Genomic DNA, 25,914 nt, shown 5'->3' with positions numbered 1-25,914 from the left:
TGCGCGACCTTAAAAAATCTGCTGGTATGAAGATGCACGGGCAAAGAGTGGATTAAACAGAGTTAGTTGACTACTACTCTGAATACTTGGCATTATATCAAGCCTGGAAAACAAAGCTTTCCTGACATTTGGAAGCGATACAACGCGGAGATAATAGAATTCCCTTTGTTTCCACAAAATTACGTTATATTTGCTTTCCTGAATTTCTCTTAAATGAAATTAATTACAAAACCGGACAATATAAATTTTCCAGCGTAAACGTCGCGAAAGGAGGTGCAGGAACGGATTTACAATCTTATCTCGAGGAATAAATTTCAAAATTTTCGAACTGACAATTAAAATGCCGTTAACGCGTAATCTCTTCGCCAATTAATTTCTCTCGCGATTATATCGGATCCGCGCTCAATTTTTTTATTTATTTTTTTTTTTTTACAAATCCATCGAATCCGTTACAAAATACAATAGCTTTAATTTCCATTGACGCGCGAGCAATTGGAATTTATGAACGAAAACACGACGACGACGGTTTCTACAACGGTAAAATTTCTTCCTCGAATTAAAATAAGCTTCTGCGAAGTTCAAACTTATATATATATATATATATATATATAGGTAGACTAATAAAAGGACTTGCAGTCGATTGATCGTCGTGAGCCGGAATCAAACAACAGTAACTGGAAAGTCAACGGGATATATCGAACCGCAAGAGCAAGCAATTAGACTCGGTTTTTCTTTTCTTTTCTTTTTTTCTCTCCTTCCAATTCTAATCGCGTTTTCATCCGCAGCTCCTCGAATCCGTTCCATTCCCGCCTTTCTTCTTTCCATAAACCCAGATTGAAATCAGTTCGAATCGCCTCTTATCCTCTGCCCCGCCGAAAAGACCAATTACCAGCTGCTCGATCGCTTAATAGCAATTAACCAAGATCTATTTATCTGCCGCGTCGGTGGAAACGGTTGGAGAGAGAGAAAAAAAAGAAGCCATGACGAGGAGAGAGAGAGAGAGAGCTTTGATCTCCGCTCCGAATCGAGGCAAAACCAGCCCGACGGTTAATTAAATTTCAGTCGCGAAGGACGCGCTCGGCCAGAAACGAAATTGCCTTTCGTCATGAATTCGATCCGTTTTCGGGCCCCACCCACCCACGCGCCTCTCCACAGCTTCGCTCGAGTTTCGCATAGCCCGCGTGCCGCACACACTCGCCTCTTTGTCCCCGCGTACCACGCGACAAACCGGTTTCCTCCTCCTTCTTTGGCGAGAGTTTGCGCGAAAATTCTCCTCTCCTCGAGGAAAAGGGCGAATCGGCTGAAAAGGTTCGCTACTTCTTCTTCTTCTTCTTCTCCTCGCGCGATTCTCTCGGCGGAGTGAATAACCGGGGAGCAACGTGGGCGTTCGTCTCTTTATGCAAATCGGTCGAATTCACGGCAAGCAATAAAATGTAAAGCAGAGAGGTAGATGGAGATCCCCTCTCTCTCGATGTCGTACCAACCGTACCTCCTCTTTTTCTTTCGCCACTCTCCCTTCGTGTTTTCACCCCTCGTGCACCTGGTACAAACTGGCAAGATAACTGGAGGGGAAGGGATGGACTGACACGCGCGCACTCACTCCCTTCCCGTACGCGCTCGTGAAAATCGACGCGATTTAAAAACTCACCGGTTTATTGCGTACGCTTCCTTTGTCGCGACGGGAGCGGAATTTCCTCTCTTTTCCAGGGAAATTATATTTACGAGGCGAGTCATCGACTTTGGCAAACTTTTATTGTCAATTACGCATTTCACTCGGCGCCGATTCTCCTTTATTTATACTCCCTCGCTCTATCATCTATCGCTGCCATGTGTCTTTTCATCTATAGAAGCAAAATTCCGTAAAACTCGATCAACATTTTTTATCAATCGAAGGGTTTGTATACGGAGATACACGTGTAATTTGGTCTTCGAGAATCCCACGGACGTTATTTTAACGAAGCGAAATTCCGATTAGAACTCGATCAACGTCTTTATCAATCGAAGGGTTTGTACACGAAGATTTGGTTTTCGAGAATCCCACGGATGACAATACGAACGTTGTAGGTTATTTGAACGGAAATGCAGAAGTTGTGGATTCGCGGAGCATCACCCCGTACAATCGCATTGCCAACGCACGCCGAGCTTGCCGAATATAGTCGGCAGACTGAATGGGCGAGATCCAGTTTTGCCGCACGTGGGCACAGGTTGCGATTCAATCGTGCACACGAAGGCGTCTAATCACCGACGGCCGCGAAACAAAAGACGGGAGGTTGCGCGCGCTTTCGAGGATCCAAAAGTCGCGATCCAAAAGTCGAACGCTGTTTCCATCGATTAAATATTTGATTAAATGTAATCGTTTCAAAACGAAATTGCATCAAAATCGCGCGATTGATACGATAGAAGGAGAGAGAGTAAGAAGTAAAGGAGCAAAGAAAATTCGTTCCTCTTTCCCTCCCCGCTTTTAGTTGCTTCTACGTTGAAATATACACGCGTGAAATAAACAAAGGCATTATTAGATTTGGTTGATCGGATTCTCCGTTATTATTGGATTCGTCGCGAGGGGATTCGGTGGAGCGTTTTGGCCGATGGTTTTAAAAAGTTTATGAGGGATCCGTGTTGCTCTTTCAGGGATTACCAGGGGCTACGAAACTGACTTTTCAGAAGTGTCCGAGCGAGATAAGCTCGGCCGCGAGAATAAGTTGCGGCTATAAATCGGCGATATCGCTTCCTTCCCCCACCCGCCAACGAATAACTTGAAAGAATCAACGTCAACCTTGAATCACTCGAGGAACCCAACCAACCTCTCCTTTTTCACGAATCTCTTAAACGGGGCCAATTTGGCGGAACAAAAGCGCGGCAAAGGAGGGAATAGCGCCGTTATCGGGAATAGCTATGATCATCGAGCAAGGAGAATAATTGGTGAGAGAGATGCGGCGAGACCGGTACAAGGATCCACGACTAATTGTTGCTCTTCCGTTGATACCTTGCGTAATGCCGCCGCCTCGTCGTACCGTGCCTCGTTTCTTTATGGTAATGCGCCGTATTAAATTCTTTTCGCCAGACAAAGGAGCAAAGGATCCTCCATTCCCCTTTCCCGCTTCGATTGTGTAGAACATCGTGGAGAATTTCAAACGAAATCTCGTTCGCCGCGATACGAGAAATTCTACGAATCCGTGAAACCGTTCCAACGATTATAATTTCGCCATATTATTTCCTCCCAATTTGCATCCCTCGTTTTTAAATCTAAATCTCCGCTTTTCCTTTCTTTTCCTTTCTTCTTTTTTTCCCCCTCTTTCCAATTTTTTCGTTCGTATTCTTTTTTTTTTTTTTCTTTTTTTTTTGATTTTCCTCGTATCATCGATACAATCCTCGATACACACCGGCCGATCTTGTTAGCAAGGATAATTCGATAATCCTTCTTCATCCCTCCGTTATTTTTTTTTTTTTTTTTTTTTTTCCCAGCATTCGCCAACAACCGACAACTTTGGGATAATCGAATATTTCGCCGGCCTACGCGTATCTCGAATAATCCTGGCTCGCTGCGAATTTAATTAAACCTAATCCATTTACCCTCGAATCCGGGATTATTCCATCGCGCGCTCGTTCGCGTATCCCTGCCCGATTCAATGTCACGCGCCGCGTCCAATCCTTTCCGCGCTTCCAAATTTAATATCCGCTGTTGAAAACTCTCCTCGATCCACCGTTCTCGGCCTTGCGTTCGAGAAGGAAGAATCGAGGGAAGGGCTGAGCTCGCGTCATCGTCCAGCAATCGCTGAATCACGTTGCGCGTCGTGCAACGACACCGCGCTCGACTCCTCCACAGATTTCTCTTCCGATTATTACTCGAGAACAGGACTCCGGTGAGAGGAGGAGGAGGAGGAGGCGGCGGCTTCGACGACAGGTTCGATCGAGTGTGGCTAAATGCTGATGGAGAGTCGAAATCTTATTCTCGACTTTATTTCGAAGGTTTTTCCGCAAAAGAAGCGAGAGAGAGAGAGAGAGAGAGAGACGCGTTCACGCGTGTCGAATTCGGAGAATCGTCTCAGGAATTCAGTAAGAGAAATGCCGAGAATTTTTAGGAGCACTAGTTTTCCTACAAACCTATCTGTGTAAAGGTCGCTTGTTTGCCCGTAATATTGCATCCGCGATTACCTTTGCGCCGACGATAAACTTTCGATTCGTTGAAACGCGAGACATCCAGGCAGCGTAGGCTACGTGACGAACGAAACGAAATAAATACACCATGCATGCGTGCACCAGTCTTCTCGTCGCACGAATACGCTTCTATTAAAATTAACCCGTAATTAATACGAATACGCCGATCGATACCTCGTTCCACGCTCGAAGAAACAATTTGCACGTGCTTCGTGAGAAACGCGAAGGCGAAAAGGAAAGATGATATCGTGATTTTGTTTTTTTTTTTCTTTTTTTTTTTTGCGTGTCGGAATATTAGAATATAATGCTCCATTATTATTATTATTATTACAATAACCGATTATATAACTTGTTTTCAGACAATGGACATTACGCTTGGTTCGAGACAGGAGCCTGTTCAGCCAGGACGCGACGTTCGAGAACACGAACGGCCCCATCCACTTCGACACGTCGCACTCTTACGTGGGCACCGTGTTGGGTGAGTTTTGCCACCAATTTCCGCCCACCTTCGATACGTTCCAATACGATACACACACACACACACACACACAGATAGGAATTTGAATTCCGGTGGAATCGTTTACCACGCGAAAAGAGATTTTTCGACCGACCTTTGAAGTTTTTCATGGACGACAGAGAGAGAGAGAGAGAGAGAGAGAGAGAGAGAGAGAGAGAATCTAGGTGCAAAGCGAGAGCCTCGATGTATGCGTGTAATAAAGATGAAGGGTAGAGAGAAACCGTGCGAGAACGCGTGGTTGAATGAAATTTTTGAAAATTGACTTTTTAATTTTAATTTTAACGCACGGTAGAGAGAGGGGGGGGGGGGAAAGAAAAAGAAAAGCTTGAAAAAATCAGGAGGACTGCTCGCTTGAAAACCGGCGTTGAACCGGTACGAGTACGTGTACACAACGCGGATATATATTCCTTTTTGACGGTGTGTGTGTGTGTGTGTGTGTGTGTGTGTGTGTGTGTGTGTACGCGCCTCGCTTCAAACGATCCTGCGTTTTCGACAACCCGATCCGATCAACGCGGATATATCCCGCTCTCCCGCCGCTTTTTGCTCTCTGGAATTTCGTGTTCCCCGTCGAAACTCGCGGACAAAAGCGTTTTGTAGATAGAAAGGAAGAAAGAGAGAGAGAGAGAGAGAGAGAATGACAATGGAAAAAAAAAGCAGCGGAAAGCTTCGGTTGTATAAATCGCCGGAAGTCCCGAAGATAATTTAGATTTATCTCTCCTCCCTTCCCCTACCGACCTCTTGGCGGAATAAATCATCAAAGGTTGGCAAAATACCGAAAGAAAGAAAGAAAAAGGGCCGGTGGAGGGGGAGGAGAGTTTGTTGGCTGGTCACCGAACCGACGCAGTTCATTCGCCGGTTGACGTCCTTCGACAGAGGACGCGTAATCCTCGCCCGATCCCCGCCATTGAACCGAGAATCTCATTTTGATCGTCATCCTCGCAGCGGACCTCGTTTGGAAACGAGCCAGATACGAGCCTATTCAACGTGTACGGTACGGAGCTCGAAGAAGGAGAAGTTCTCGAAAGAAGAAGCAAGCAGTTGCGTTTCCATAACGTAGGTTACGTCGAATTCCCCTCTCCCTCCTCCTTACGTTCGTTTCGCGAATTTCCTCTCTCGCCATCCTCCATTATCCTCCATATCCTCGACGAGGAGGAGAAGGGACAGATTCTCAAGCAGAGGCGATTCTTCCGCGTAAGCGTGCGATTACGTAAAATCGATGCGTTTCGAAGACGTTTAACGAGCATCATTACCGTCGAAGCCACCAAGTGGAACAATACACCGGTGATTTATCTTGGAAGAAAGGGGAGGAGGGGGGACTCGGGAAGTTTGCGAAGTAGAAGCGGCGTCTCCTAATTCCGCGCCGACGGAATACACGGATACGCAAAGTTTTCATCGTAATCACGCCACTCGTGGCGCGCGATTGTTAGGCGAAGTACCACGGCCACCTCGAGGTGGAGCCTTTAACGTTGTCGACTCACGAGTCACGGAAATTTATTCCATTGTCGTGTAACATGGACGAGGAAGCGCGAAGAAGAAGCGTGGAAAGTCGAGGGAAGGAGGGAGTGAGAAAGGAAGGAAGGAAGGAAGGAAGGAAGGAAGGAGGGTCTTTTTCGAGTTGGCGAGTAAGCGAGTTGGCGGTTGGTCGGTCGGTTGATAACGAACGAAAATAATTGGAAAGCGTCGAGTTCTCGGGAAGGGAATCTTGGGGATAGTACGATGGGTCACGAAAGGAGTAGAGCGGAGCGGAACCAACCGTTTGCTGGAAATTTCGTTAACTCCGCGATACACAAAGAGTGTACGAGGAATATCCGATCCCAGCTCCACGTAGTGGAACTCGAGTAAGCGGACAGTCGAGTGCGCCGACAAGAAGCAGTATACGAGCGCGATATAATTTCGTACACCGTACGAGTTCGAACTGGTCTAACCGCAACTTCGCCACCGCTCGAAACTTGATCGCGTGTATAACGCCGCCGATCGACGTTTCTCACCGAACTTCGACCTGGAACCGTCGTTATACTCTTAATAATTCGCCTAACTTGTTGAATCCATACTCGTCCTTCCACAGAGAGAGCTCGCGGAGAGATCCCGTCGAGAGCTTTCCGATAGATGGCTACGGCAAAGAGTAATGCAAACTACTTTACGATGAAGCGGAATGGACGACGAGAAAAGGTAAAAAAGCAGCAGGGAAATATAGGGAAGGAAAAAGCGTTTTTCAATCGCAATTAAATAATATTCGGCGGTGAATTAGAATCTAGTTTGGTTTACTAGTTATTTCCTTAAAGTTTTTCTTTTCGTTTTCGCAAAGTGGACGAGTGCACTTTTACGCGATTCGAGACAAAGGGTATCCTGCGTGTCCAAGAAGCACTTCTTTGTTACGCCTGCGAGTCCTCCGCGTTTTCCGTTTCCAGGAATAAGACAACTCAATTATCCCTCGCGTCTAGGTCTTGCTCCTCGATGCGCAACAACTGCAATTACGGCGATCCGCGGATCTCGAGTTAGCGGATAGAAAGGGAAGGGGGAGGGAAGAAGGCTGCTCGCCCCGTTTCCATTGCCTCCAATGATCGCGATCGAAGCGATAGTCGGAGATAAATGGCGAGAACGTGGCTGGATGGAAAAACCTAGAGGTGAAAACTTCGGGACACGTTCCCCCCGCGTTCGAAATTGGTCGACTCGAATTAGCGCTTCGGCCGGACGTCGAGTCTCGTTCGACTAGGCCGCGTCGATCGATAAAGATGTGTGATCGAGGCGTTGTTGTACACAACGAGTAATAAATAACGGTAGACCGTAAAGGTTTCGCGTACGCGAAATTATAATCGAGTTGCGGCCCATAACGGATAATCGAGTGGGATACGCGCTACGTAATTGGAAGGTACGGAAGAGGCGAAACGATCGCGTGTATACACGATAGGTTACAATGGCCGCGCGTTTGTCACGCCGCGAAAAGGACGCCGCGTTGCATAATTGCTCGAATGTTAAAACGATTAAATTAACTCGACTTTTCCCCGATCGAACCGATTTTCTCGATTCGAGCGGATCGGTTGGGTGCAACGGTGCAGGATAAACCCCCTCTCCCTCCCTCCCCCCTCGTATCACTGATAATCCGATTATCGATTAAACTTGCCTAATTGACGGTGTACCCGTGTGTAATTGCGCCGCCCGATTGCCAGCCCGCGATAACGGGCCGAATCTTCCGATGATGCGTGGCGGCAAATCGCTTAGAAAATTCCATCTTGAACCGGAACGCCGCTTCCCATTCGAAATATTATTATCGTACAATCGCGTTTCGATTTATCGCCGTACCGTTTCCTTCGCGTCGGACAAGAGTTAAGAGTTTTCGAGGAGATGCGATCGATGAAGTTGTTCGTTGTTACGAAAGAAAGGCACGAATTATTGGAAACGAATATAAACTCGCTTTCAACCGACGACGCACGGGGATTAGATTCGTTTTTTTTTTTTTTTTTTTTTTCCCCCTTAATTTCCAACCAGTCGATTAATTTCGTGCGACGCCTAACTCGTTCAAAACAAGGGAGGAGACGGGGTGCAGGGGTCTCCTGGCCGGTCGCCAGCGCTCCACGTATTCATAACCGGCGCGGGCTCTGTTCTCGGTTCGAAGCTTTTCACACTCGAGGGTTACAAATTATAGGGAGCGAAAATGGCGGGGATAAAATGTGTACTTAACGTCCCGCTACTTAGGGTAATTAAGCCGGGATTTAAGGATGACGTTCCGTCCTCCTTAACCCCCCCCCCCCCATTCCTCGAGGAGGAATCCCTACTTATCCCACTTATCCCATTCGTTCGTTATACACGAATAATTCTCCATAGAATCGGAAAAAATTGATGGATGATCGATCGATTCGAATCGGCTAATTAAACGTCCGACAGTGATGATTCAAATCAACGTCACCGCCAGCGATCCGATCGACGTTCCGATCGACGCAACGCGGCGTCCACGCCTTCGATTCTCCTCGGTTACAAATTTCCGAGCCGGCATTCGTTGGGTTGGAAAACGTCGCTATGCCTGCCCTCTTGCGCAACCGGCCGCGAGCTTTCATTAACGGCTTTGCATTAATTATCGTGGCGGTGATAAATAATTGGCGTTACATCGTTAACGGGGCAATCGAATAATTCTCTCCGGATATATATTCACGCCGGGTTTTACGAAACGAAGAAATGAAACGGAGATATGCTTTGCAGATTGCGAGCACCCATTTCTCTTCCCCTTCGTCGAACGAAAAGGATCGACAGGGAGGAGGATAAAATCGTCTTCCTAAGACGGAAGCGGAACTCGCACGACCATCGCTTTTTTCTTCCCCTCCCCCGCCTTGTTCGTTAATCAATCGCACGGAACAAAGGACGGGGTGGCGAGGGGGTGGCATACGACGAATTAATCAACGTTGTATACCGATTAAAAAGAATTGTAGGGAGCGTGAAATAACGGAGAGTGTAAAAATATATGCGACGGAGGAGAGGGAGACGATTTTTAAAAGGTAGCCGAGGTGGAAACGGCGCGTGAAAACGGGGGGCGGGTGATGATTCAAATCAATGCACCGACGATTGGGCGTAATTCGATTGTTAATCAATAAAACAAGTTTCGCGGAGCATATTCTCGGTGCGCGCACGTGTTGTTTGCCGCGCGACACGCCGCGCGTTGTTCGAGTTTTCGCGATTCCTCGCGCGGTCCCGCCGTAACCGATTAAATTGAATTTTGCCTGTAACGAGCAGTTTTTCTCGGTGAAAAGGGCTGTTCGCGTCTCTCTCTCCTTTTCTTTTCTTTTCTTCCCCTAGGTTTCCTTTCTTTCCTTCGTTTCGCGCCTATTTTACTTTTTAAAGTGCCACGTCTTTCGAACGTTCTCTCTCTTCGTCCACCTTCGCTCTCCTTTCCTTTTTCTTTTCTTTTTCATTCTTCGTCCGTGCCGGCCGTCGCGCCTCTTCACCACCGAATGAAATTAAATTAGACCGGATTCCAATAATTCGTATTTAGCCCCCGAGTAAGAATATTCTCCCCTAATTGGAGGAGAAAGGGGATGATTATTCTTTCCCCGCGGAGTTTACGGACGATCCCTCGGACTTGGATTCACGGGAACAGTCGTCTAGGACGATTTAATTAAAGGCGTGTTCCATCTCCCGAGTTGCGCGCTAAAACCGGAACCCGGAATAATAACGAATTACTGTCGAATCGAATCGAGTCGAGTCGAAGGAAAGGATCGATTATACTCGCTTCGTCGGATCGAATCCTTTGCAACTCTTTGCCCGAGACAAATTTCAACAACGAATCGAACTGTTCCAATCATTTGAAAATTATTTTCGAATTTGTATTTGTATATCTCGGACGATATTTCGATTTTAATCGGTCTTATTTTATACAAATAAGACAAACCACATTCGTCGAATATCTTTGTTAATTTGAATCGAGAATCTTCTAGATGGATGATAATTTCGCACGAATCTTTCCATTCGAATTAACGAATAAAAAAATTGGACGTGTGGGATATTCGTCCGATTCGCCACCTTCGACACTCTTATACACCCTCGAATCGAAACGAATTAACCGAACTCCTTTCCAACTTACTTACTTACTTACTTACTTGGCCGTGGACTGGAATATCGCGGGATACGTTCGAGAAATAGGTCAATTACGAGGAAGGGCGGAGAGTTGATTTTAACACGAGCGAGCGTAGCCAACCGATACCGGTCTGGATTCGCAGATCCAGGGCGAGGAGAGGGAAAGGGGAACGTGTGGCTGCGCCGATGGAGAACGAGAGCGAGAGAAAGGACGAAGTTTCTAAAGTGTCGTTGTATCGCTCGTCGTCGTCGTCGACGCGGTTCGAACGACGAAACTTTTCTAAGGATGTCCGATTCGACCGGTTATCCTTGAAACAATTCCCGCGCTGTGTTCTTTCCTCCGCATCCTGCGTACCTCTCTCTCTCTCTCTCTCTCTCTCTCCATTCTTTTCGTCTCTATTCTCTCGCTGATTATGCGCCGTTGCGCAATATTATCGTTTATCTTGCGCTTTCAGCGATGAAACGACGCCAGAGGAGCGCTCTCGAATTCGCTCCGTGGATACAGAGAGTATTGTTTGTATTATGCATTAGGTTAGCAAATTCTCTTGCTTCTCTTCCCAAGAGTCGGGAACAAGAGACGCGTTGTCACCGATTTCTCTTTTTTTTTTTTTTTTTTTTCTTTTTTTTCCCTTCAACTCGAGCTATCGATATTCACGTTACGCGGTTCGTGAAAACAATATTTCATAGAGCAAGTAAACGTCCCCTCCCCCCTCCCCCCCTGTTTAACGAATTCGAAAGGAGAGGTGATTTTAATCGGATGACTCTCCCCCTCCGCCTGCCTGATTTCTCTCCCAATTTCTCTCCCTCGTCCTTGGAAGACAGGGGCGCGTTCTCGAATCGTAGGATCGTCGATTATCCTAAAGGAAGGAGGGAGGGGTACGTTCTCGAATCGAGGAATTATTCGCGAAACTCGTGGAAGAGGGATCGAGGGATCGATGATCGAGCGAGGCGCCGCGCGAAATTGGATCGAATTAGGCCCGGTTGGAAACAAAAAAATTGAAGGAAGGGGGTAGGGAGGGCACTCAACGACGAGAGAGGATCTTTTTCTTTGATTTCCTTCCCTTCCCCCCCCCTGGTTCCTGGGGGAATTCCATTCACCGCCCTTCCTCCCTCCCGTCATTTTCGAAGCGGCGATAAAAAGAAAAAGTAGTCGATACCCTCCTCCTCCTCCTCCTCCTCCTCCTCGACTCGAGGGCGCCGCCGATGAGTCGATGCCTTTTCCACGGCGCGAACGTGTCAGCCGCTCGATAGCCAACCGATCGAGTTATGGTATCGCGCCACCGCCTCCTGTTGATCCCTCCATTTCCTCCCCGTCTTCGCCCTTTATTCTTAAGAAGTTTTTGCGTAACCCCACCGTAATTGAATTGCGAAGACTTAGGTATCGAGATTTTTAAGACTTCTTATAAGACCGTGTCCAAGTCCGTCCAAGCTAAATTTAACTTGGAACTTGCGGCCGAAACGCATGTATTTCCCGTTCAATTTTAATTTTAATTTTAACTTCGACAGGATGGGAAACCTTTCAGCCAGAGATTCGTGTAATACGTACGAGATTTACGTCGCGCATCGACGATTTTTTTTTTTTTTTATTACAATATCGAAGATAAATCTTTAGTGCGGTAATAGTAGTAGTAAGTTTTTTTTCTCGATTTTATTATCCAACACATATTGATATTCGGTAAAGGAATTTGTATATTTTTTGATCGTGGATCGAACGACTAACGCGAGTCTGGTTAAAATACCATGGATGGGAGAAATATATCGATGGAAGAATGATGGAACGAAAACCCGGTTGCGTTTATGGCGAAACATGCTTTTTATTCGAAAAAGCCGTTGCCGCAATTTTCCCCGCAGGTTTCCCACTTACGTGGTGAAGAATGGCCCTATCGACCGTATCGTTTGTAGTCGACACGCGTATCGACCACCGATTCGCGATACAAACCGAATTAAATGACGGACCGTACTCTTTTGTCGGCTCTCCGCTTTATTTCCCGCTTTACTTTCCCTCCTCCTTCCCTCTCTATCCGTCGTTATTTTTCCCCTCCTCCCTCTCTCCCTCCCCGTAGCAGTATCCTTTTAGATCGCGTGTCCACCTATCCGTTATTTTCCGCGAACGAGAAAAAACAGAGAAAGAAAGAAAAGAGAAACGCGCGTGTGGTATCGACTGTGCGTAAATCGACCGATCAGTCCAGGATCGGGGAGAAAGGACTCGCGAAAAGAACTTAACGATATCGTTTCATAAACCGTTTCGTGCGCGGCACGCTCGTTTTAAACGGACTTCGCCGTGGTGGGACCACCACCACCGCGCGTGTGTGTGCGCGCCTTGCCAAAGTTCAATATGTACGGTCTCTGAAAAAAGGAAAAAAAAAAATAGAAAAAAAAGAGGGAGAGAGACGAACCAAACGACGACGCGGTTTCATCGCGTGTCCTCTTTCCCTGCGTGGTTGGCAAAAAAGAAAAAAAAAAATATAGAGAGAGAGAGAGAGAGAGAGACTCCGGAGAAAAATTTTCCCCCGCGAGTGTATCGCGAGCTAATGAGAGCATTCCCTTCCTCTTTCCCCTTTTTTTTTCCCTCCCTCCCTCCCTCTCTCTCTCTCTCTCTCTCTTCCGTTCCTCTCTCACCCCCTGCCCCCTTTTCTCGCTCAATTGCCGACATTCAAGGGAGAATTTTCGATTCTCGCTTAAATGGTAATTTCATCCGGTCTCGTAGTTGCGCGTAGTCGGGAGAGGCTAGATCGTTTGAGAGAAGCGGAGGGAACCCTTTGTTCAATCGTTTCCTTTGTTCGACTCGGGGGGAGGGGGAGGGGGGAGGGTATCGATTAGCATGAGGGGTGAATTTCGCCTTCATCCCCCCCGGATTCCCGTCGAGGGGATTTAAAACACTTAATTGCAGGGAAAAATGCTTGGGATAATTCGTCTCGTTTTTTTCCCCGCCCACGTGGCTGGGCATCTCGGAGTTTCGTTTCGGAAGAAGAATCGAAGGAATTTCGATTCGTAGTAATCGACGATTAAACTCACTTCCCTCCTCGGCTCGATTCGAATTTCCGCCAATTTCGGAACTCCCCCCCCCCCCGAACGATCCTCCCTTGGCCCGCAATCTAGAAAAATGTTAAATTAAACGGCGTGCCCGTGTATCATTCGATTAATTATGAAGAAGGTCCGAGTAATTGCTTCCTCGAGCAACGCGAATTTGGCGGGAGGGGGAGAAGAAGCCGAGCAATTACTGGTGAATTATGTCGGTGCGGTATGTTCCCCGCCACGGAACGCGCTTCCATTTCTATTCTTTCCTTTCTTTTTTTTTTTTTTTTTTTTTAACCGTCTCACTCCCCTTACTTTCATTTTTTTTCCCCCTCCCCCCTCCATTCTCGTGCGATCGAAAATTAAATCGAACCACATTTCTCGAAATCGACGAGATTCACTCCCGATCTCGGGGATCGGTCACTTTTTCCCTCTTTTCTTTCTTTTTCCTCTCCTCCCCCCCCCCCTGCTCATCCTGCGGTTAGGTCGGGAAAAAAATCGACGACCCAGTTTTTTCGTGGCGTAAAGACGACGGGATGAGGAGGAGGAGGAGGCGGGGAGAACGCGCGTCCGGAAATTATGAAATCGTCGAAACGGTGTAATTCTCGGCGAAGACGACGGTTATGACGGAAATAGATAGCTCTACCCTACTTTCTTCCTTCCTCGTCTCCGGCTCTCCCTCGCTTTGTCTCTCGCTCCCTCGTGAAGGGAGAGGACACCCCCCAACGCTCGCACAATTTTCGATTCCGAGAGTTTGCCTCGGAAATCTATCGCTCCATCCGGAAGCGGACCCGTCCACCAACCTGGAGACACGAAACGAAGTTATCCCCGAGTTGCCTGAATCTAAATAGAGGGCGATTCGCTCGATTTCCGCGCGAGGCGGATGATTAAGCGTCGCAAACTCCGCTCCGCCTCAACCTCTTGTTTTTAACGTCGATATTTAATATCGACAGGAGAAAGTGGAAAGAAACGAAAGAATAGTTGCGAGCGATAAAACTCGCGCGAAAAGACTATATAAAAAAATACAAACGCGTCGAATGATTTACTACAAAAAACTTACTTGTCGAGCACGCCTCCTCCCAACTTGATAAAAGCCAGTTGGCGCGCAGTTTCAAATTCGATTTTCACGAAACGGAAGTTTCGAGGGAAGGGAATTCTTTTCACAATTTTAACTCGATTCCACTGGCCAGCGATTACTCCCTCCTTACCACCAAGAATTACATCCGTGTTATTGAAATCTCGAATCGAAAGAATAAACCAATCTCCAAGAGGTTTAGTCTACGCGAGGTAGTGGCACGAATCGACCGATTCGGTTATAAATTACCGGCGAACGAGATCGGTCGAATTTCCTCCTCCTCCTCCTCCTCCTCCTCCTCCTCCTGGTTCGTGTGTTATTACCGTCAGATTGCCAGGGGGCTGATCGATTTTCGAAGGGTTTTGTTCACGGGAATCGACGCGAAAATAAAAAATATTTTCCTTCTTCTTCCCCCGAAACGAATCGTCGCCGAGAAAAGAAACGATTTTATTTCGTCGCGATAACACGGCCAATTGCGCTGCATTGGAAATGATCCACGACGATTATCCCTCCAAGAGATAAATTCTCTCTTCTCTCCAGACGCGCTTTCCGATCTCTCTAAATTTCTGAATCGAATTTGTCGAATTTTCCGCTCGACGATTTGCAGAGGACGACAACGCCATGGTGCAGGGGATGGTGACCGAGGACGGCCTGTTCGACGGCACGGTGGTGACCGGATTCGAGGAGTACTACATCGAGCCGACCAACAGATACCTGGCCGGGGAGGACACGTCTCCGCAGTATCACAGCATCGCCTACAGAGCCTCGGACGTGTTAACGCCACGTAGATCGTTGCCTTGCGCCAGTCATCGATTGCGTCAACACTCGCCTTCTCACCATTCCATGGAAATGTGAGTGAATCCTCTGCAATAATAAACGATCGATCCTCGTCCAATTGATTTCCAAGCAACCTTCGCTTGAATCATCTCGGACGATCCTCGATAAATGCGAATAGATGAGAAAAGAAGAAAATAATAATATTCGTTGGAAAGATGGAAACGGATAGGTGAATGAATCACGGGCGTATTTCCCCGTAGGCTGATTTCTCGTCGTAGACTCGTTGGCTCGTTAATGTTAACGGGATAACCGCCTCTAAAACGGGCCGGGCCTGAAAATCGCGTTACGTTAACCGAGGATGAAAATGGATCTAACGAGAGAGAGGCGTATCCTCGAAACGTCTGGCGCCGTCTGAGGTTTATCAACTCGGAACACCGGGGAAGGCTGCACCTTCCCCCGTGCTAATTTCGTTACCTCTCCGACGCATTATTCGTAGGCACAAGTTCATCAAGCGTCGCATATGTATATATATATAACGTAACGAGCTTTAAACCGCGCCTCTTCAAACACTTCTCCCCTTCCCCGCAAAACGAATCCTCCTCTTAGAGCAGCAATTAGAGCATCGGTGTCTGGTCGATTCGCGCCAGATATCGTTCTTTTCATTTCTTCATTATTTATTTTTCTCTCTCTCTCTCCCCCTTTTTTCTGTTTCGCAGGGAAAAGCACGGGAACGAGTCTGTACGATCGTTGTACGAGCCTCTGCTCGGCGAGACGCGGGCGCTCTACTACTCGAAGGAAAACGAAGGGGCGCGGATTTTAACCTCGGAGATAAGGGATAAGAGCGCGCCACGCGTGGAAACGTGAGTGTCCGGAAATAATCGTTACGTTTCGTTCTCTGATTTGGAAATCAATTTAACCCTTTTCGCTACTACTTACGAGCGGCTATAGTCGGTCTGCATGAGATGACGAGCTAATTGGAGTTATCTTTCGAAACGTAGCATCGATTTTTTTGTTTTTATCGTCAATTTCACATTTTTGCGCGGCGAAGTCGGGTTAATTGCGGTCGAAGGTCAATTTTTAAGAAAGAAATTCGAGTCCGTTGTTTTCTCAATGCAGAAGGACGGATGGGGATCGTATCGCGAGACACTTGCACAAACGCGCGACGGTGGACCCGAGGAAGACTACGTGCATGCTCTACCTGCAAGCGGATCACCAGTTTTTCGCGAGATACGGCACGGAGGAGGCTTGCATCGAAGTGATGACGAGGCACGTGCAGAGGGTCAACTCGATTTACAAACATACAGGCAAGTTGCGAACTTCTCCTTTTTTTTTTTCCAAGGATTTCTCTTCGATCCCGGTTTGTTTCACGATAGACTTCAACCAGGACGGGAGGCCCGACAACATCAGCTTCATGATAAAACGTGTGAAAGTTCACAGCGAGGACGCATTGAGAGATCCCAATTATCGATTCCCGGGCAACTACGGCGTGGAAAAGTATCTGGAGCTGTTCTCTGGTAAATAAATCTTCCCCTACCTCTCCTCCACGTCGCATCGCGTAAGCGGCAGCCAATTGTTGCCCGCGGCAAAGAAACCGCCGATCTATCTTCCCGACCGTTGCAAATCCCACACACACACACACACACACACACACATACGCGTACACTCGTTTTTCTCCCCTTGCAGAAGAGGATTACGACGCGTTCTGCCTGGCTTACATGTTCACGTATCGGGACTTCGAGATGGGCACGCTGGGCCTCGCTTGGACAGGCGACTTGAAAAACGCCGGCGGAGTTTGCGAGAAGAACGGGGTGAGTTTGAAACACGTCTCGAAACGAAGTGTCGATCTTAAATCGATCGAGATTCCATCGACTTTCCTTCTCCATTTAAAAGAAAAAAAAAACCCCTCTCTCGAAAACCTGCGAAACGAACTCGTGGAAGTGTGACACACGTTTCAACTTTGCAGCACTATCGCGGCAGCATGAAGTCGCTGAACACCGGAATAGTGACTTTACTGAATTACGGGAAGCACGTACCGCCCGCCGTTTCTCACGTCACATTGGCGCACGAGATCGGCCATAACTTCGGTTCGCCGGTAGGTCGCTCTAATTTACGAGGTTTTCAGCCTCGTCCCGTTTTATTAAACAAATGATTTTTTTTTTATCGATGGTTAAGCATAAAGGCGGTTTTTCCACGACTGTCGATACGTAACACGAGGCGCCACTTTACTTTGTTTCAGCACGATCCGGAACAATGCACGCCGGGCGGAGAGGATGGAAACTTCATTATGTTCGCTCGTGCTACCAGCGGCGACAAGCGAAACAATAATCGTTTCAGCCCGTGCAGCTTGAGCGCCATAAACCCGGTTTTGAATAGCAAAGCTCGCTCTCCCAAGGGTTGCTTCACCGGTCAGTCTTTCACACTTTCGTACTTTTATCCCCTCTATCGAATATCCATCGTCCCCTGAATACTCGTCCCCGTTTCTTCGTTCGCCTTGCCTGTCGTTCATACCAGTTCGTCGAAGAACACCGTGGCTACGATATCCGAATAATAGTGATCGAAACATTTGTACGCCGATGGAAAAGTGGAATTTACGTTGATCTCTGTCCAGAGCCGCAAGTGTCATTGTGCGGAAACGGTGTGATCGAGGAGGGCGAAGAATGTGACTGCGGATGGGAAGAAGATTGCAGGGACTCGTGCTGCTTTCCTCAACGCCGTTATCCACCGCCAGGTGAAACACCCTGCACGCTTACTCCAGGCTCCATTTGTAGCCCTAGTCAAGTACGTATATGTGTCACGTTCTTTTATTATTGTTATTATTTTTTTTCCTTCTACTCGTTTCAAGAATGTATCGAATCCCCGTATGTCCAGGGCCCGTGTTGCACCGCCGAGTGCAATTTGAGATTCGGAGACAAATGCAGAGACGATAACGGATGCCGGGACGCGAGCTTCTGCGACGGTCGGTCAGCTTACTGCCCTCCCTCCATCAACAAGCCCAACAAGACGATCTGCAATCGCGAATTCGTCTGCTTTATGGGGGTGAGTATATGTCGAGGGGTATATGTCGAGACGTTTTTTCCTTTCGGTGCGTGTATCTTTCCTTTTGTTTCACAAGGAGTGCACCGGTAGTATATGCCTCGCATACGGATTGGAATCTTGCCAGTGCATCCCTGGCCCAAACGATCCCCCGACGAAGGCCTGCGAGCTCTGCTGTCGTCTTCCCGGAGAGAACCAACCCTGCCTGTACGTTATATAAACCGGTTTATGCATATATGTGTATATATATATATATATTTTTTTTTTATCGCGATAAAAATAAATGTATCGATGATCGATGTTGCGCGTAGCTCGTCTTTCGATTGGAACTCTCCGCCCTACGATATACCCGACATGTTCTCGAAGCCAGGAACACCGTGCAACGATTACAATGGATATTGCGATGTCTTCCAAAAATGTCGAGAGGTATGAATCTTGTTGTTGTTTAAAAAATTTCATCGTCAAGGTGCGCGTTGTACCCTTTTCCAGGTCGATCCAAGCGGTCCTTTGGCAACACTGAGAAAACTTTTGTTATCCGACGAAAGTCTGGCCACTTTCCGCCGTTGGATAATCGACCATTGGTACGCAGCCGCTTTGATCATTCTCGCTGCGATATCCCTATTGGTAAGCGTTCGATTGTTTCCGTTCCTTTTATAAAATCAAAATGTTATCTCGCGTATTCGCAATTTTATACATACATAAAACAAAAGTTTCACGTTTAACGTTTTAAAAATCATTTTTCGATCGATTTTTCACGTTAGAGACCTTCGAGGAGGCGCGCGGATATAAAAAGTGTTAAGAGTAAGTCTAGGAAGAGATGAAAGTAGAGGCTGGTATCTGCAAACATTCGATTCTCTAGCTAGCTCACCTTGAACCGGTATTATTCATCGTATTCATTTATAAATTCCAGTATCCAGTATCTCTCCATCGAACACGATCGTATCTATAACTCTCATCAAGTATATCGTAGTCCGTCGAATAATTGCTAAATTAATTAAGCAGCTGTAGAAGTCGCGCAAATGTGTCGCGTCACCACGCGTGATATAATATTTTTAATTTTGGTTCCCCTCGATGCGCAGGTGGCGAGCATGAGGTTGCTGGGCAAACGGCCGGATCTGAAGCTCAAGTCGGTCACAATAATACACAGCTCGACGACGGAAACCGTGCGCCTCCCGCCGGAGGGAACGGAGGGCGTGACGGTGCATCCTCCGGCGGTGCGCGCCAAGCTTCCGCTCAGCAGAAAAGTGAGGGAGAAGAGGAGGCAGCATCGAAAGCATAAGGACAACGGCCACGCGGCGGACAAGTGTGGGAAGGACGCGTCGAAGAAGAAGAAGAAGCAACCGCAGGCGAAGAGGGTATCGGCGAGCGCGAGCGAGGACTCGGGTAGGAAGAGGTCGGGGGACGCGGCGATGATCCAGGAGAGCAAACGGAAGAAGACGTTGCGGGGAAACGAGAAGCAGAATGGCGGCAATTCGGAGAGCAACGAGAAGAGGAAGCGGAAGAAGCAACACAAGTCGAAAGAAGTGATCGACTATTCGGGCATCCAGGCCGAGAAGGAGAGCGAGCCGAACGCCGATCCTAAAAGTAAAGTTCGTTCCTGGTTGCTGGCCTCGTCCCAGTGCCGGCCCGAGACGGGGAGGGGGAGTGGCCTGCCAAAGAGCAAATCTACTCCCGTGGGTTTGACAGGCGGCGGGGCCAGGTTGCCCCCGGCGACCAGGCAACCGGCGTCGAGAAGGAATCCGATCGAATCGAAGGAGGCGAAGATAACGGGGAACTCGGTAGGAGGGGCGAGGAAGGAGAGGGCGAAGCTGCAGGTGGTGTACAAGCCGCCGTTCAAGTTCACCGTGAAGCTTCGAAAGTCGGACAAGGTGGCGCAGGTGAGCTCGGCGAACGCCAACGGCAGGCCCAAGCTTCCTAGGACCGGTGTTCTTCTGAGGACAGGGAAGAAGAAGGACAGAGTGAGAATCGGGAGGGCCAGGCAGATAGCCCCAACGGGGATCGGGAACAGCGCGGCTGACCTGCCTGAACCGGCCAATTCCGACCTCCATACCGTCCCCTCCGACCTCGAGGTGTTGCTGTCCGAGAGCGAGTTCCTCTTCTCGGACACGTGACCACGGTGAACGAGACGGGCGTGTTTTTAGAAAAATGTGCGTTTGGAAGCAGTGTGCGTTTCTAAAACGAAAATGTATCTCTGTATCGACGAGAGAGAGAGAGGGGAAAAAGTCGATGCATCGAAGAATCCCGTCCGCCGAAGGATACACGTGAAAACGTTTTACATGCCATCCCACGGTTCAACCTCGGTTTCATCCACGGTGAATATATAAACTCCGTATCCGTTCGTATAGAAAATCAAAAAAAGAAGAAGAAGAAGAAGAAGAAAAGAAAGTATTTCATCGTCGATGAAATCCGAGGTCCGAGAATCACCCATCGTTTTATCGTATTAATCTAATGGCTGCTGGGCGTGTTTTCATAAACGTTTGACGCAACCGCCTCCCCCCAAATGAGCTTCTTCCGTTTCTACCGTGCTGGAATTTATTTTTTTATAAGTATATATAACGAGGAGCACGCATACACATTACGGCGTACGCTTTCGCTCTTTTTCACGTCTTCCTAGGAATAAAACGACTGCGTTCGAAATAATTCACCCTGCGTGAATTATTCATTCGATTCGCGTTACGATTTATACACAATCGATCATTGAAAAAAAGATCCGTGTTCTATGGAAGTGCTAAGTTGAACGATCCAAGCCAAGTTTTTCTTCTTCCAAAGAAAAGGGGCCAAATTCACTTAAAAAAAAAAAAAAGAAAAAAAAAAGAAAAAAAAAAGAAAAAAAAAGAGAAAAAAAAAGGTAAAAAAAGAAAGAAAGAAAGAAAGAAAGAAAGAAAAGACTAATTACGCGTGCACTAAGACGCACGCGTAATGACGGCACAAGAGATAAAGTTGATAGACCTATTTTTCGCCTGTCGCAAATGCGCAGAAATTTTGTTCTTTCTCTGGGACACACGAGATTACGAGATCCGCTTGCAATCGCAGCTTTCATCACATCATCATTCAGGCAACAACGTTGTTCGATGTTGAAAAGCGATGTTCTAGCGTAATGCGTCGAAGACGTCGAATAATAAGGGAGTGTAAGAGAGAAAGAGGTTGAGAGCGAGAGAATGGGAGGGAGAGAGAGAGAGAGAGAGAGAGAGAGAGAGAGAGAGAGAGAGAGAGAGAGAGAGAGAGAGAGAGATACTTAAAACTGTTACTATATCGTGCCTATCGTACACCGCTGTTCGAAACTTGGGGAAAGGAAATCTCGCGATCGAGAAAAGAGGAGAACTTTTTTGATTTTTCTAATTGTCGCGGGGGGAAAAAAAAAGAGAAGAGAAGAAATCAGCGAACGCGCAATTTCCAAAAAATTTGCCAATGGAATTGGTGATATAGCGATGAATCGATGTTCTCTCCGGCATACAAGCAAGCAAACGTAATTTGAAAACGTAATCGCGGTTGATAGTTGAAGCTAGTCCATCCTTTCGAATTTCTTTCAAAGATCGTCAAACTTTTTGCCCGCACTTGCTGTTACAATCTAATCTCTACTATTCTCATGGTTCCTATTTACCGGCAATTCCTAACCGCGGTGTAAAATTTGCCGGGATCATTTGCATTTCCAAGTGGATAAAAGTGATGACGAAACTCGTTGAGCTATTTATATTTTTGAGACTGTATAAAAAGAGATGTCGAGACGACGTTCTGACGACAAGGTGATGCTCTCGTCGCTATATTTCCATGAGTTTCACTTTCACTTCCCAGACATTTTATCCGCGCGCGCGCGCCGCGCACACACACACACACACACACACACACACACACACCGAGGAACAATCGAATCTTCGAGATGATTTAACATTTATTATATCTGCGGTGCTATTAGTCAATATGCTTAAAGATTCTCTGTCGAAAATATTCTCTGCCCTTCGAACATTCCCGATCACTTCAAATCTTTTTTACCAATCTTTAAATCTTAATCGAATACACTTTTAAGTTCCTCTCGTTGAATATATATATATATATATATACGTACTTATCGTTTGTTAATGTTATTTGTTATTACTTGCTTCGAATCATTCCATTTCCACGCGTTCCAGAAAAGATAGATACTTTGTTCGAAATAATTTGTCGCTTTCTTGTGCGATGATTTTTTCGTTGTCTAAAAATCATATCGTAATATCGCGTTCCGAAAAATACTTATCCGTTAACATTTACGATTTCTTGGTGAAAGAGAAGAAGAATTTTTCGAAAAGCGAAAAGCGTAAATTAAAAAAGACTCGCGAGAATTAAAAAACGGAGGAAATTTTTAACTGTTCTCGTCGGCGAAGAGCAATAGAAAATTTGTGACCAGATTTGTTCGCCGTTGATGAGACGTTAACTTTAAGGGATGGAAGTGGGCAAATAATCTATTTTTCAACGTTTGTTAATTTAAAAAATAATGCTGCGATAATTAACTGCCATAATATTACTTGCAAAGGAAAATTATACGTCGAAGAAAACGTGTTATATCTCACGTTATAACGTGAAAGAACCATCGAGACAAGCTTCGTTTGCCCACTTCTTCTTCGATTTAAACCAGTGTAGGGCGTATTTTGCTGCGAATAAGTGAACAAAAAAAATCCGCTTGTGTGTATACATACGTGTGTGTACGTGTACTTAAATCTTAAGAATATGTGATTTTTACTTTTACGTTAATTTATATACACGCACGTTTATATTCTCACGTGTGCGAATCGTGATTAAATCTCTCTTCGACGAGAGATCCGATTCTACGATTCGCAATACGAGCAATATTTAATTGATCCGTAATTGGCCTAAACATATTATTACATAAAGAACGATGATTAGTTAGTCAGAGGCGTCGATACTATTTATCGATCGAAATAACCGTACTGTACTAGTGTAGACTGTACAGTTCCGACTGGCTATTATTAATTGTTCAAATTATCTTCCCTCGTTTCGTTTCTCTTTGAAAAAAAAAAAAAAAAAAGAAGAAGAAGAAAATTAGAAAAGGACGCGTAGAAGTTGCGTTAGTTGAACGGAATATAATAAGTGAGTCAATGTAGGCGAATAGATTATCTAAGGAAATGTGATTTTACTTTTAAGACCAATCTGTGTTAAATTCGTGAACTTCACCGGTTCTGTGCCAGTGGCCATGTCGCCCCTCATCCTTTCGTTATCGCTTCTTTCGTATCTACGAAATTTTCAAAATTTTCAAAGGAAAAAACTGTAGGTCAGAACCGTTCACCAAAATGGTAATTCGACGCGTGAAGTAGGAAAGTAAAGTTTAGTATAAATCCAACTTAAAAAGTTTTTCGATCATTACGATCTTCATCTTGATTGAAGACGATCTTCCGGGAAGAGAATTTCTCTACGATCTCAGGAATGTGATTTATAAATTCATTTCCGAATATTATTATTATATTATTATTATTATTATTATTATTATTATCATCGTTTCCAAGTGTTTTCAATGTTTTAACGATATATATTAATTTAGTTATTATATAGTTAAAGAAATTCGATCGATCGATCAAATTAGGTTATAAGCGACCGTGGCGACTAGCCAGTCACCGAAAAAAACTAACGTTCGTACTTATAGTCATTTCTAACACTCGAGTGTTACTTATTTTTGCTACTTCAACCCCCTTCTTCAACCCCCTAAAAATTCTTTAATACACATAACATAACACGAATGGGAGAAAATAGAGAGGAAAGATGATGAAATTGGATGTTATTACCGAATGGAAAGGGGTAAAAGGTAGGAAAAGATCGCTCGAGAGTTGCCTCGATTGCCAAGAAAAATCCGATCGGCAGAACGAAACTCCGTTAATTGTTCCCGTCCGATTTTTCGATACTGGACACGCCCGAGGCGAGACTGTTAATTTATCACGTACTTAATAACCAATATAAGATGGGGCTGCTGTATTTTTACACGGACTTTGTATAAATGACGAGAACCGCGAGAACAATGTTTTTCGCGCATCATTGTATATATCTGTATACCAATAAATATAGATGTAGGATTAAAAATTTAACTTTATCTTGGGCCGTTGTTCATTAATTGTTTGAAATTTTTTTTGATTGGCCGAGCATCGATTCCGAGAAACTCTTAATTTTGAACGTCTTATTATCATTCATATTTTCTATTTGTAAATATTCCTTTAATTCCTTCGTACGCTGTATTTTAGTTTCCTCTATCATCTTCCGCAAATCGTTTCCATATCGCAGAACTAAAGGGAAAATATTTATGATGAAATACGAAGCATTGCTTCGTTTCATGTAAAACGTTTGTGTATACGATAAAAAATGTTTCTTAATATGACACCTTTTTCGCGTCGCATTTGCTCCTTTTCTCTTTCTTTTGCCTCCTGCTTTTTTCGTTCCTCTATCAAATAATTAGCAAAAGCAACATCGATCGCAATTTCTTTCGCTTTTCTTTCGGCCACGATTTTCTGAGTTCTTGCCTATCGATTTTGACAACCTTCGATAATTATTCGCTTCTTAATACACGCGATCAAAATGACACCAGTGTACGAATATAATATATTTTTACCATTTCTTGTAAGAATTCTTTAGCAGTTTGTTTTTTTTTCACCGCGACTGTAATCGCTTCCTTTTTCAATTCATGTTCTTTCTCTGCTATATATAATTCTCGACAGATTTCCTCTCGTTCCAATCTTTTATACTCTTCCTCCATTAACTTTTTCATCATTTTTTCCAACAAAATATCTTTGGCCGCACGAATATCAATCTGAAAAAAATAATATTTACCATTAAAACGTTCAATTCCGACAAATTTTCATCTTTACAAAACCTTTCCCTCAGCTTCCCTCTTTTGCAAAGCTTCTCTTTTAGCAACGATCCTTGAGATTTCATCGTGCTCTTGCTTCAGAATCTCCTTTCTCTTCTCTTTCCAAAATTCTCGAGCCTTTAAAAAAGCATCCCTTTCAGTTTGTAACGTAATAGCGATTTCCTTTTTTTTCTTCTCCGCTTCCACATCCTCCTCGTGCAACACTTTATTAACTTCTTCTATTACTTTTCTCTCACGATGCTTCTCCTCCTCTTTCTCGCGTAATCTACGTCGATTATCAATCAACTGATTTTGAAGATCTCTTCTGTACTTTAATTTCTCCTCCTGTTGCTTTATAAGATCTTCTTTCAAATTCCATGGAGGAATCAAATTGGACACTTGTACCACCTCTTCTTCTTCTTTCTTCAAATCAGTTTCTATCTTTTCGAAAATCTCTTTAGGTATAGTGACAGCGAATTTCTTTTTTCTAGTCTTTAAAGATTCTTGCAGCTCAAGCTCTGTATTGTATTAAATTCATATAATTAACCTCACAATGAGTTAATAAAAACAATTGTTGTTTTTACGTTTACGACGTGCAAGTTCTTCTGCTAGTCGATGAGTGCGAGCAAGTTGTCGAACTTTTAAATCTGCAGCTGCTTTGGCATGTTGAAGTTGTTCCGCTTCCAATGCTTGTTTTCGTTCAATATGCACTTGACGTAAATGCCGCTTTTTTTCGGCTGTCTTATCTATGATTCTCCGTCGTATTTCTATTTCCAGAGATTTTTGATCTTTGATACTTTCGAAATCAGGTTGTTCTCTAATATTAAACATGATTTAAATTTCAATTTAAATGTAAATATAATTTGTTAAAAAATTTCTATTGTATATATATGTATATATATATCTCATCTTCCAAATTAATGGATGGAGAAAACATAAAAGCATCATATTTAAAGA

The 25,914-nt window shown here is 45.3% G+C and overlaps 2 protein-coding genes across 7 annotated transcripts in view; one reads left to right on the top strand and one right to left on the bottom strand.

Moving 5' to 3' along the window:
- Positions 1 to 21,505, top strand: part of LOC100868097 (disintegrin and metalloproteinase domain-containing protein 10) — a 29,515-nt gene extending 8,010 nt beyond the window's left edge. For 2 of the 5 annotated variants that reach the window (XM_086902428.1, XM_086902431.1), the window contains 14 exons: positions 4,515 to 4,633; positions 14,932 to 15,175; positions 15,818 to 15,961; positions 16,218 to 16,405; positions 16,475 to 16,615; positions 16,785 to 16,909; positions 17,065 to 17,193; positions 17,338 to 17,506; positions 17,710 to 17,879; positions 17,970 to 18,137; positions 18,214 to 18,341; positions 18,446 to 18,560; positions 18,624 to 18,758; positions 19,214 to 21,505. In XM_086902428.1, the coding sequence (XP_086758554.1) occupies positions 4,515 to 4,633; positions 14,932 to 15,175; positions 15,818 to 15,961; positions 16,218 to 16,405; positions 16,475 to 16,615; positions 16,785 to 16,909; positions 17,065 to 17,193; positions 17,338 to 17,506; positions 17,710 to 17,879; positions 17,970 to 18,137; positions 18,214 to 18,341; positions 18,446 to 18,560; positions 18,624 to 18,758; positions 19,214 to 20,245 (3,007 nt within the window). In that variant the 3' untranslated portion in view covers positions 20,246 to 21,505. The remainder of the gene's footprint in view (positions 1 to 4,514; positions 4,634 to 14,931; positions 15,176 to 15,817; positions 15,962 to 16,217; positions 16,406 to 16,474; positions 16,616 to 16,784; positions 16,910 to 17,064; positions 17,194 to 17,337; positions 17,507 to 17,709; positions 17,880 to 17,969; positions 18,138 to 18,213; positions 18,342 to 18,445; positions 18,561 to 18,623; positions 18,759 to 19,213) is intronic. The other 3 variants (XM_086902430.1, XM_086902432.1, XM_086902429.1) reach the window with 2 other exon arrangements.
- A 2,569-nt stretch (positions 21,506 to 24,074) lies between these two features.
- Positions 24,075 to 25,909, bottom strand: LOC105736091 (uncharacterized). 2 transcript variants are annotated; one of them, XR_015290546.1, is made up of 5 exons: positions 25,542 to 25,898; positions 24,982 to 25,475; positions 24,721 to 24,918; positions 24,493 to 24,648; positions 24,075 to 24,397 (listed from the first exon to the last, which is right to left on the bottom strand). XR_015290546.1 is itself a non-coding variant. In XM_086902441.1 (5 exons), exons 1-5 carry the CDS (start codon positions 25,786 to 25,788, stop codon positions 24,225 to 24,227), a joined length of 1,251 nt encoding a protein of 416 aa, XP_086758567.1. In that variant the 5' UTR covers positions 25,789 to 25,909; the 3' UTR covers positions 24,075 to 24,224. The 2 variants fall into 2 exon arrangements, 1 of the variants encoding a protein (XP_086758567.1); XM_086902441.1 differs by having other exon boundaries at positions 24,493 to 24,631; positions 25,542 to 25,909.
- Positions 25,910 to 25,914: the final 5 nt, after the last annotated feature.

Source organism: Apis florea, unplaced genomic scaffold (genome assembly GCF_048593485.1).
Source record: "Apis florea isolate Af1SG1 unplaced genomic scaffold, ASM4859348v1 contig_2272_pilon, whole genome shotgun sequence".
NCBI lineage: Eukaryota > Metazoa > Arthropoda > Insecta > Hymenoptera > Apidae > Apis > Apis florea.
Note: the sequence above shows the minus strand (reverse complement) of the source record. Positions and strands in the feature narration are given on the sequence as shown.

What these genes read in the sequence shown, in the direction of transcription:
- LOC105736091 (XM_086902441.1), bottom strand. Translation starts at nt 25,788, where the DNA reads ATGTTTAATATTAGAGAACAACCTGATTTCGAAAGTATCAAAGATCAA. An exon ending in AGAACTTGCACGTCGTAAAC is followed by an intron (nt 25,476 to 25,541) that starts GTAAAAACAACA and finishes AATACAATACAG; the next exon opens with AGCTTGAGCTGCAAGAATCT. An exon ending in AAGAATTCTTACAAGAAATG is followed by an intron (nt 24,632 to 24,720) that starts GTAAAAATATAT and finishes CAAAATCGATAG; the next exon opens with GCAAGAACTCAGAAAATCGT.